Source organism: Garra rufa, chromosome 2 (genome assembly GCF_049309525.1).
Source record: "Garra rufa chromosome 2, GarRuf1.0, whole genome shotgun sequence".
Classification (NCBI taxonomy): Eukaryota; Metazoa; Chordata; class Actinopteri; order Cypriniformes; family Cyprinidae; genus Garra; species Garra rufa.
The window spans coordinates 23,558,790-23,571,953 of NC_133362.1; the positions used below are offsets into that span (position 1 = coordinate 23,558,790).

The 13,164-nt window shown below is 36.7% G+C and overlaps 1 protein-coding gene across 2 annotated transcripts in view; it reads right to left on the reverse strand.

Annotated features, from left to right (window-relative positions):
- Nucleotides 1-13,164, reverse strand: part of rin2a (Ras and Rab interactor 2a) — a 47,932-nt gene that overhangs the window by 28,296 nt on the left and 6,472 nt on the right. For both annotated transcript variants that reach the window (XM_073835009.1, XM_073835008.1), the window contains exon 3: nucleotides 573-671. In XM_073835009.1, the coding sequence (XP_073691110.1) occupies nucleotides 573-632 (60 nt within the window). In that variant the 5' untranslated portion in view covers nucleotides 633-671. The remainder of the gene's footprint in view (nucleotides 1-572; nucleotides 672-13,164) is intronic.

Genomic DNA, 13,164 nt, shown 5'->3' on the forward strand with positions numbered 1-13,164 from the left:
GGCATTTATTGCTGGTTGACACATTACTGTGTAAAATGTAAACTATAGTGCCGTTCAATTTGTAGGCCATGCGGTCAGGTCTGTTTCTGACTACCTCTGAATGTGGTTCGAGTGACTGGATCACAAAACAATTTAGCATTATTCAGCATTAAGAACTTGGAATCAACTGAGATGAACCTTAAAAGGACAGTTTATGCAAAAATTTAAATGTCATCATTTTAGCCATGCTGTTCCAAACCTGTATGACTTCTTTTCTTCTGTGGAACATAAAAAAGATTTTTTTTTTTTTTTTTTTTTAATCCATATAATTAAAGTCAGCAATATTTGAATTGAATTTGAAGACTCATCTACATTTTTATGTAACAGACTTAAGTTATGACCAGTCCAATAAAAAATATAAAATAATAAGTTTATACAACTGTCCACAGGTGTAAACTGGTTCTAAATGGCGGCTTAGTTAGAGAAGCTCATGTGACGATAACATACAGCACATGCAAATTTAAATCCAGAACATGCAGGCAGACATACAGAAAACAAGGCAAAGCTCAGAGTACAGTGGCGATGGGTCTAACCTTAAAAAAGCTGCTGCTCCGGTCCATGAGGCAGGACTGCATCATCATCTCTGTAGACATGGTTGGGTGTACGCAGCTCTTCTGTGTCAGGCTGGGTTTCTGTGGATCACAGACACATACTTTATCTGAAGCCCAGGAAGAGGACATTTCAACCCCTTCCACACGGATAGGCCAGAGTAGTGCTGTGCCGTTTTACCAAAAATCTCTATCACATTTTTTTTAGGATTCTAGCGGTTTGATTGTTTATCACGGTTTTTCCATGACTGTACATTTATATGAAACAAAATGCGTCAAACTGAAAGGCTAAATGAGAACGCAAATTCACTCTCTGACAGCAGGTGGCGCTTATGGAACATCAGCGATACAGCATTCTGCTGGTTACTGCTGTAAACAAAAAAGCACTGCACTTTTAAATACTAATAATATGCATTATACAGAGGAAAGGTGAAAAGAAAATACCATCTACACTTTTCAGTAGACAGTCAGTTCCCCTCAGAGATATAATCATATAAACTCCTTACCCCAAATCAGTTTCAGTAGGATTTTCTTCCAAATATCGCGCATTTTGAACAGTGAACTTGCTTGCTACAGTATTTTCTCCTCTTTGCGTTCGTCTTCGGTGTATACAAATAATTACTTGTGTGTTATTAATAGTTCTGAAAGTTCTCCAACCATTAGTCAGAAGTGTATGCAGTTAACAGGTATTTCCTCTCAATTCACAACGCTGTTTACGTTGCTTAGCCACTTACGCTGTTGTGTGCGTAATTCAACCCAGTTTACCATTTGAACTGGTATATCGCCCAGCAGAAGCCTGCAATACATAGGCAACCTCTAAACTTCTTTAAAAGCACTTTCACTCTCATCTCATTTCCCTCCAGAAGAATTAAAGGGATAGTTCACCTAAAAATTAAAATTAGCCCATGATTTACTCACCCTCAAGGCATTCTAGGTGTATATGATTTTCTTCTTTCTGTCGAATCCAATCAGTTATATTAAAAATTGTCCATTATAATGGCAGTGGGCGGGTGTTTTAAAGTAAGTCCAATAAAGTCCAAAGTAAGTCCAATAAAGCGCATCCATCCATAATAAAAAGTGCTCCACACAGCTCCGGGGGTGAATAAAGGCCTCCTGAAGCAAATCGATGTGTTTTAGTAAGAAAAAAAATATTCTAGCTTGCACTAACTGTCATACGTGCAAGCTAGTCCAGATGTAGGATGCATGCATTGCGCATGCGCTGCTGATCTTGCAAAAACCAACATTTGTTTACTGGACCAAAGGAGGCAAAGTTTCCTTACTTTAGCAAAGTAAAACCAGTATCCTCTTGGCTTATATCGAAATCCCCTTTTTGTACTTCTAATTTGTGAGCAGTGTTTTGTTTGTGTTTCGTCCACATTATCTACCTGGAATGGCTTCCGTGTACAACAGTTAGTGCAAGCTAGAGAAAAGAGATTATTAAGTTTTCAATATGGATATTTTTCTTACAAAATTCACTACAGGAGGCCTTTATTTACCCCCAGAGCTGTGTGGAGCACTTTTTTATTATGGATGGATGCACTTTATTGGACTTCTTTTTGACTGTTGAAGAGAAAGACCCGTCCACTGCCATTATAAAGCTTGGAAAAGCCAGGACAATTTTTAATATAACTCCAATTGGATTAGACTGAAAGAAGAAAGTCATATACACATAAGATGCCCTGAGGGTGAGTAAATCATGGGCTAATTTTCATTTGTGGGTAAACTAACCCTTTAACTTGAACTACACCCTTTACACACATAATACTGTTTTATACATCTAGTCACAAGCTCAAACATATCTTGTCCTAGATTGCTCAGTGCCAATATTAACTCTGTTACAGCCAGGCCCTGCCAGTTTAACATGTTATACAATCAATCAATCTGTAAATAAATATTTAATTAATAACCTTACCTTAAAAACAAATTACACAGTGCGTCTGCTTAGAGATCATGGGAAAACTAGTAAAGCAAATTGAGATGACAGTCTGAGTTTAAATCTTTTGTTCATCCACTGTTGTAAAGAAGTTTTCAAAACAGCCTGAGGCATAATACTGGAAGGGGGGATCAGCTGGGAGACTGGCAGAGACAAAACCAGGGCAAAGGTCAAGCCGTGAGAAAGGGTGGTGGAAGAAGAAAGGAAGAGGAAAATAAAGCTTTCTAATACACTTTGTCAGCTGTGAATGCACTGCTAAGCTCAGGTAAGAATCAAAACCAGCTCAATGTACAAAAAAGAAACCCCTGGAATGTAGTGATCACCTAATAAAAGGCCATATGTTATGGAAGCCCGTGTCTGCCACTGAATAAAAAGATAAAAAAAGGTAACTGTGCATTTTTACCTCACAATTCTGACTTTTTTTTCACAATTGTGAGTTGACATCTTGCAATTCTGACTTTCTTTCTCAGAATTGCGTCATATTACCTCACAATTCTGACTTTTTTCTCAGAATAATTTCTCAGAATTGCGTGATATATACTTGCAATTCTGGCTTTTTTTCTCGAAATTGCGAGTTTATATCACACAATTCTGACATTTTTCTCACAATTGTGAGTTTATATCATGCAAGTTTATATTTCACAATTCTGAGAGAAAAAAGTAAGAATTGCGAGATAAAAATTGTGAGATTTTTATTTTTTTATTCAGTGGCAGAAATGGACTTCCATAATATGTCCTATACATTTACTGTAAGAGTAAGAAGAATTAAATGTTCAAAAGAACAGCATTCATTTGAAAACAAAATCTTTTGTAACAAGGTATACGTCTTAGCTGTTACTTATCAATATAATGGATATATTATAATAATATAATTATATTGATCAAACGTAACAGCTAAGTTGTATACCTTGTTACAAAAGATTTTGAACAGCAAATGAATGCTGTTCTTTTGAACATTAATCAAAGAATGATAAAAAATGTATCAGTATTTCCCAAAAAAATAAAAATAAAAAACTGCACTACAACAAAACTGATCATAAAATATGCAACTTAAACATCAAGCATGTTACAGCTTATATAAAATGGGTTCAAACCATGAATGTACTGAAGCTACTAAGGGCTGAAGGGACTACAGTGGGAGCTTTTTCTATTGTACACAACTTTTTTTGACTTCAAAACATGTAAGAAAAGTCAATGCAAAAGTAAGCTGCATAAATCAGTATAAATGCAACCTTGTAAACAATACAGCTATAAAACCAGCCACACCGCCTAGTGCTGCCTCTGCAGGTCACTTTGTTCATGATGAGCGAGCGCTGCAGAAGATTGTCATCAGCTGGAGCAAGAGCCAGCGTTGACCCACTTCCAGATGCTACAGATCCCCAACACCCAGAAAGCTTTGATCCAGCACAGCTGTCTGAGTTATGCACAACAGCTTTTTTCCTCTACTGACAGCACAGTCTTGCAGAGTCAACCTGACTCCACTCTTACCATCGACAAAGGAAACACAAGGCCTTTTTTCACTGGTTGAATTTATGTGTTGAGCTAACAGAAAGCTGCTGTCTGAACACTGACACTGTAAGGGAAATCATGGCAAACATGTGCAGCTCAGCTCGCAAAGCCTTTGATGTGACCATAAGAAGATTTGAAAAGAACCAGTACTTCATCTAAAACCATTGCTTTCTTCTGCACATGATATCAGTATAGACACTTGTGTTCTCCAGAGCTGATTTATTTAGCCGGCTATATTTAGCCGATTGCCTAAGTTCTGGGTGGAAGGTCCTTCAGTAGAATGAACCCTTAATACTGGAAGTCCCTTCCCCATCTCTGTGAAACAACATCTCTTATTAAACATCGTTATATAAAGCCATACAAGTCTTAATACCCGGGGTTTCCTTTAAAGATTAATAATAATAATAATAATAATAATAGTTATTCATTCATTCCACTTTATTTCCAGACTCAAGGTCCATTAGCAATTATTATTATTATTATTATTATTACTATTATTATCAATATCATCATTGTTGTTGTTTAATAATTTGAATAATATTCTAATGATGACATTTAATAATAATAATAATTATTATTATTATTATTATTTATTAATAAGACTTTATTATTTTGTTAGATGTTATTATTTTATGATTTAGTAATAGAATTAAAATGTTAAATTATTATTGTTATTGTTATTATCATTAGCTAATCATTATTATTCAATAATAGTATAAAATTATATAAAATTACAGAATCTTCACTTATCATGGCTGCTACAAAATTATTTTGATAACTGACAATTATTTTGATAATCCAATAATCTAATGAATATCAGAATGATTAATCAACTAATCATTTTATTCTATTTCTGTTTTCTTTTTATTCATTATAAAAAACTTGACCCTCTAACACTTGCATTCTTTATTCTATTTCTATTCTAACTACTTTTTTTTTATTAAAAAATATCCTATAACACTAGCATTCTCTGTCCTTTCTCTACTCTATCTACTTGTTTTCTTTTTATTTATTATAAAAATGCCCCTCTAACACTAGCATTCTCTATTTTTTTTCTATTATATCTACTTGTTTTTTTTTTTTTTATAATAAAAAATGACACTCTAACACTAACATTCTCTATTGCTTTTCTAATCTACACTCTTAAAAATAAAGGTGCTTCACAGCAATGCCATAGAAGAACCATTTTTGGTCTCACAAAGAACCATTCAGTAAAAGGTTCTTCAAAGAACCAGCTCTTTCTTACCTTTTTATAATCTAAAGAACCTTCTTTCGCCACAGAGAACCTTTTGCGAAACAGAAAGGTTCTTCAGATGTTAAAGGTTCTTTATAGAACCATTTAGACAAAAAGATTCTTCGATGGCATCGTGAAGCACCTTTATTTTTACGAGTGTATCTACTTATTTTCTTTTTAATTATTATATAAATAATGCTAAATTTACTGCGTTGGACTAACCAAGACTTGTCACAGCACTTACATATTAGTGCTATTTTGTTGGGTTTAATTGCTTATGTTTCTCATTTGTAAGTCGCTTTGGATAAAAATGTCTGCTAAATGACTAAAAGTAATGTAAATGTAATCATCAATTATTTCACTGATTAATCAGTAGGCTTTAAATGATTATTCAGCTTTTGTTTTTGACTTTATCACCGTTTCAATCTCTCTCCTCCAAATCAATCCCACAGTTCTCAGCTCCTTTTCTCCTCTCACTCTATTCCTGACCAGTCGTCACGGTCCACAGCAAGCCTCAGTACAATCCAAAAGGGCACAACTCTCACAACCACCCAGCGAGAAGTTTAACAGTTTTGTACTGTTGTGGTGGTGGTTTTTCAGGAAATAGCAGGAGATGAAGGCGGGGTACAAAAGAAGTCTAAGTGAGTTCCAGGTATTTCCTGTGAAGCGTCGCTCCTGCGCTGACAGATATGAATTGAGTTTGACATGTTAATCTACTCCTCTCTGTGAAGGGGCTTCACCTCATGTTGCTGCCGTAATGAGGCATCACAACACACATTCATCTTTCCTCGGCAGGGCTCAACAACAACATTTTTTCTGTTCACACTGCCAACATTACATAGTCCACAGCTATCTCCATACACACATGCATTTTTGCTGGAAAATGATGACATATGATGCAAAACAATTGACAGTTCCATCATCCAGCTCAAAACTCTTTCACAATGGCCCCAGGACAACAAGCAAACCATTGTTGTACCCTGCTCAGTATATCAACCAGAGAAAGCAAGCTGTAATTTACCTTGCATCATCTCGTTTCTGTGCCTGTATCTTTTTTTAAAATGCGCACATGTATGCGGCTCGGTGAGTAAACAGGAAACCCCTCAGACTGCCAGCACGGGCAGAATAAACAGGCTAAGTTATTAACTGGCCACTGTGGAGCACATACACGCAGAGAGAGAGAGAGAGAGTCCAGTTCAATTGGTCATTTATCTCCCTCGGCCGCTATCATCTCAATAGGGATGTCACGGCACTGGGATACACGGAAAACTACAGTTGAAAGGAACAGCCTTTGTTAGTATGGCACCAAAATGTCAACAACTGCAAAGAACAGAAGACTAGAGGCAAACTCTTATCCGGTTTCCATCAAACAGGGTCATTTGTTATAGCGTGCTGGCTTGTACCATTGCACAAAAGGTTCAGCACGCCAGTTTGTGTATGTATATATGTGTGTGTGGACGTAGAAGACCACTCAGCTGGGCTGTTTTCGGACCTACACAAAGGCACATCTGAACTACGAAGCACAGAGCGTCTCTGTGTCCTGCACACAGACGCACACATAACAGGTGCGTGGTAGCAGAGAGGATTTTCTGTAGTCTGGAAAGACCTGGCAGGGCTTGACAGGAAATGGAGCTTGCAAGCAATTAAAGGGGCTGAGCCATAAACAAAGAGAACAAATATAACAAGAATGTGAGACACGACTCAGAATTTCTGGTATTCTTATCCAGGGCTGATGTAAACACAAAACAAGAACTCTGAGTGCAGTGCATCTTAATATAAGCATCACAGTGAACAGTGGGACAGTGGCAGTCTTTAGGTCAAAACAACATGCCACTCTTTAAAAAAAAAAAACTAAAAAAAACATTGACAGCCTTGGAAATCACAGGAAAACAGTGTCGCATGACTAGAGAAATGACTGAGAAACCAATTCAAATATATGTTATATTAAAAGGGCATTTGTGTTTCCTGTGATTATACATTTTGTTTATGTTACTTCTTGTGCAATAATAATGCACCAGCACAAATACAGTTGAGGTCAAAAGTTTACATACACCTTGCGGAATATGTAAAATGTTAATTATTTTACTAAACTAACAGGGATCAACACAGTATTAAAAATCAAGTGTATGTAAACTTTTGAACAGGGTCAATTTTTTATAAACTTAAGTATTATTTTCTCTTGTGGACTATCTGTAAACATCTTGTATGTTAAATATCTTATTCAGGTCAGTACTAAATAAAAAAAATAACATGCATTTTGTATGATAACCCTTATTTTGGTCAAATAATTAACATTTTGCAGATTCTGCAAGGTCTATGTAAACTTTTGACCTCAACTGTAAATGCCTTTACTGTCACTTTTTTAAATCAATTTAACATTCTTTTTTTAAATTCAAAAGTTAAATTTCTTAACAAAATAAAATAAATAAATAAATACATTTCATACGGTAAATAAAATTCAATCATACATTTTATCATAATTTTTTACTCAAAGTTATGTGCACAAAAAATATTTTCCACCCTTTCTCAAGACTTTGACATAAATGCCCTCTGACTGGCTAACCTATTTACATGTGAGATGAGAAACATCTCTTACAGTACTCTCATGTTAGTGGTTAAGTAACACTGCTTTGCAATCATAGTGGATCCGTATATGCATTTAGCAACTGAGCAATGGGCTTTTTCCCCATTCCAGTTAATGTAACCAACAGAGGAAGTCACAGCGTGTTACTGAATGACATAGTCTTTCCAGTCCTGTTGGACTGGAAATGTGTTGGTTAAGACTCGAAAGTGTGATTCACAGCTAATGAAACCAGACGTGCTGTTTGTACAGGTTATATGCAGTTTGTACTGAAAAGATCTTGTGAGTAATATTAAACAGCAAACAAATAAACAAAATTCAACAGTAAAATATGTTCCCATGCAGTGCAGAGTATATAAATCACCCAAAAAAACTGATTTTAACTATAATCATGCTAAATGATTTCATTTCCCTTGAGTTCCCCATATTCTTGAGAGAGAATTTTACAGCCCACTTAATTGCTAACACATCTACAATATATGTTAGAGACCATAACTAGGACGATTACACACACATTTAAAGAATTATATTAATAAATCATCCTCAAGTCTGATGCAGTGGTTAGACAGTATGTGAGAAGAGTAGGGGAGAGGGAAAAGACGCTGGGTTTCTATTGGATAATGAAGTCGTCTGGCACTGTGTTAGGACCCTGCTGCTATATGACCCTCCACCTCACAAAAACCCAGCTAGAAAAAATCCAGCTCTGCTCGGAGCCTGTAGAGAGCTCTACCCGCCCAAGGGGGACAGCAGCCTTGAGCGACAACAACAGTTAAAATATTCACATGCTGCAGACACCCCTGCTTCGGAAAAAACATCAACATATTTTATGTGCAAGGTTTTTTTTTTTCAGCTGTTAGGTTCAGTCTCTCTTCCATTGAAGTGGCTCTCATCAGTTTTGTGGTCTGTTTACAAACCAAATGATGTGTTGTACACTCATGCAAAGCTATTTTAATAAAACATGACACATAAATTCACACCTAGATTATATTTGTTTGTTGTGTCAGTTCTGGTTAGACATTTCTGTTATGCTGATACTAGTCTTAGCCTCAGAAGTCACACCCACGGACTGTTGGCTGAACATCTGATGCATACGGCACACAAAAGTGAAAACACTTCAGGAGTTTCCAAGTCATCATCGGATTGGTTGATTTATATGTGTGTCGCGTTCCACCTGGAAACAAATCTGCTGTGATGTCAAACCCCCTCACGGAAGAAGAAAGCTGTCATGTTTACAACCGTGATGATGAGCGGTTAAAGTTCCCTGCACAAAGTCTTTAAAATACTTTAAGATACCAAGAGTTATACTTTGATCTGTTATTGTGGGGACATTTCCACACCCCTAAGCATGACGCGGCACAAAACGAGAGTGATTGGTTGCTTCACCTGTCATTTATATCGGTTCCCAGTCTGAAGGTCTGGCTACGCGAGACTATGCCAATTTATTCAGAAATGAAACAAGTGATGAGTCATTGAATCATTTACTCAATTCTCTAATTTACTCTAATCCACTTATTCATTCAGAAACAAAACTAGTGACAAGTCACTAAATCATTTACTGGTCAATTCGTTCAAACTCACAGAGTCATTTAGAAACTAAACAACTGCTAAGACTATGCCAATACCATCTTTGATATTTACTTTAGTCACTGTCATTATGGTAGCTGACATTATATATGGTTATTGCAAACACTGATTTAAACTGCCCAACACTATTTTATTACTCTGTTTGTATGTGTTTCTGTCAGTTCCGCAAGTTATATTGATATGCCAGTAGATGGTGTCATTGAATCATTTACTCAACCAATTCAGACAACCATACTGATTTATTTAGAAATGCGATTCTTTTTGAGTCATTTAATCATTTACTCAAACAATTTGTTCTAACAATTCATTCAGAAATGAAACAAGTGACAAGTCACTGAATCATTTCACTCGATCGATTTGCTCACATGCACTCTTTCATTCAGAAACTTAACTAGTGACGAGTCATTGATTCATTTACTGATCAATTTGTTCATGCTCACTGTGATATTTCAAAACGAAACAAGTGTTAGAACTATGCTGAGAACATTTTTGAAATTTACTTTAGCCACTGTCAGTTTGGCCCTTGCATTATACACGGTTATTGCAGACACAGATTTATCACTCTATATATATGTGTGTTGCTGTCAGTTAACCATACTGATTTATTTAGAAATTAATTTATTTATGAGTCATTTAATCATTTAGTCAAACAATTTGTTTTGGCAATAATTCAGAAATGAAACAAGTGATGAGTCGTTGAATCATTTACTCAATCGATTCGTTCAAATGCACACAGTCATTCAGAAACAAAAGTACAGACAAGTCACTGAATCATTTAGCTTAAGCTCTAGGGGTGTAAATATTAATCGATTCGTATCGATGCATCGATTATGCAGCCGACGATTCAATGCATCGATTCGTCCGCAAGAGTATCGATTAATGTGTTTATTTTAACGCCTGTTTGTTCACTTGTCTATTTTTAGAATCCGTTCCGACCTTTCTTTTACTGTCTATGGCTCCGACGTAAGCGTACTACCTACTCCTAATCTGCGGGTGGCGCTAACCTCATTATTGTCTTCTACTTCACACGCGTTACTTTCGTTTCACAGTCCATCTATGATGTTGTTCATGTTCACACACCTCACGTTGTTGTCTGACTTTCAAGAGTGATGATTTTGAACTGATTTTGTGGAGTAGTATTCTATTTGCAGTTCATCTACTGCAAAGGATGTGTGACCATTACCTCCTAATAAGATGCAAATTGTATTTTCAAAATGTAACCAATTTTGTATAAATGAAACTTTTTAAAACAGTGAATAGGCTAATTGGCCATAGTAGACCTGCACTATAAGCATTAGCCTTTTTTTTGTTTGTTTTTTTCTTATTACAATTTATCTGATTGCACTTTGTAGATGCAGTAACTTATATTTGCTGTTCTATTTGCAGTGCATTGAGCACAACTGCACTAGTGTAACATACACATTATGTGAATAGAATACTGTTTCTGTATTCTCAATAAAAGGCAAATTATTTACTATTTTTGTTGATTTATTTGAAACTTAATAGATATCATGTAAAAATATCTAGTATTGAATCGAATCGGATCGAATCGCATCGTATCACAGGGAATTCTGAAGTATCGAAAATAATCGAATCGTTGGCTTAAGAAATCGGTATCGTATCGAATCGTCTTGAAGGCTCCGATTTACACCCCTATTAAAGGTTGTATCAGCGATTTCTAGCCTAAAACATAAAGTGTCAATTTCAGCTGACCTTTCATCACGATCCGCTCGCTGCCTGCCCCATAAATTGTCTGTGAAAAAACCGCGTCTCTGTGGTCAGCCTAGGGTCCGAGATATGCCAAAAAAACAATCGGCACTACCAACCTTTCCACAGAAAAACAAACAGTGTTCCAACCAATCAGCGTCAGGGGTTTGGTGTTGTGGACTTTCCTACTGGTGCAGGGATGTGAGGGAGGCGGAGCGAAAGTCCACAACACCAAACCCCTGACGCTGATTGGTTGGAACACTGTTTGTTTTTCTGTGGAAAGGTTGGTAGTGCCGATTGTTTTTTTTGGCATATCTCGGACCCTAGGCTGACCAGAGAGACGCGTTTTTTTCACAGACAATTTATGGGGCAGGCAGCGAGCGGATCGTGATGAAAGGTCAGCTGAATTTGACACTTAATGTTTCAGGCTAGAAATCGCTGATACAACCTTTAAGCTCACTGAGTCAATCAGAAATTAAACAAGTGACGAGTGATTGAATCATTTATTGAATTATTTATTCTTTGAAAGATGCTGATTAATTTAGAAATTAATGTAATTTCTGTTTTTAATAGAGACTGTAAAATCATTCACTCAGTTCTAAAAACAAAACAACTGTCTGTTATTATAAGCAAGCCAGTGAATCATCCACTCAATTGATTTATTTAAACAAACTGATTCACTCATGGATGCCTGAGTTTGTGTCAGCTCTGTACGAACTGTTTTTGAAACTCTGAAATGTCTGTTCTCTGTGGTAAAGTGACTGGCACAAAAAGAAAATTACACTTTTTGGAAATATAGAGTCAAATTCAGTTTCAGAATGCACAAACTAAAAAAAATATTAATAAATACCCCTAAAAACCTCAAATCTGACGGACAGTTCATTCAAGTTTAAGTGGTTTTTAAGCTCAATCTCCTGCTGCTTGTCTGAAAGGATTGCGGAGAGACTCAGAAAGGCTCAGAAAAATCACATTAACAGGCACAGCTGCAAAAGCAGGCAAAACAGTGAGAAAACACACTCAAAATAGCATTGCGTTACCGCAGACTGCAGCACAGACCAACAAACCCAAACCATCTGAATGCCACTTGACAGACTGCATAAGCAAAGACTAAAAGATGACCATTTAAACCTGATTCTACACATGCACTGATTCTCAAAATTTTATCTCTAGGCCTTCCCACAACATGGGATGGGTGTGATCCCCAGATCCCCAGACAGGAGAAGCACATAAACACACATTCAGAGGGAGCAGGCAGAGGCCAGCGCTCTACAGGATGTGGCCAGCTCCACCCCACATAGCATGTCCCAGAGCAATAACCAGACAAAATGAGGATCAAACAACGATTTATACATGTGCTGACAAATTCCAGACTCATATATCGGGCTGTTCTTGCATTTAAGTGCTTAGTGCACATCTTTCATTCGGCTTCATCAAGTTTCCCTTCCTCTGCTGCCCCGAATCTGGCTCCAAATGCACCTTTTGATCTACTTAAAAGTTTCCTACTCCTTAGAACTTACCCATTCTCTCGCTCTCCATTTCTTAGTTTCTGTGACAGACACAAAAAGGTCTCTCATTCAGACAGTGCAGTGGGAAACGTGAGGTGATTCCGTGGGAAACGCTCTTGGCAGACTGGCAGCTTCCTGACTGCAAGAGCTGATATCATTTCTAGAATCCTGGATGGGACTCCAAATGATCTTCCAAAGAACAAAACAATTGCTTCAACTTGTCCATTAAGCTATTATTATCTTTTCCATTGTCTTCAGAAAAGGTCTAAAGCAGGTTATCATGATAAGAAGAGGTTTTGATCTTTAATCCAGTCCATATGTTTAAATTTTTTTCTTCGGGTTCCATAAAACATAAACCCTCCCAACCAAAACAACAAACCTGTTTGAAGGTTTTTAAATACCAAAATAGCAATGCTAAACAAACCAAACAAGTTTTCTTTGCTAAAGCTGGATTCCAGCCACATCACATCATCCAAAACTCTGAGATATGAGGATGTATGCCAGTTAAAAGGAACTGAAAACTG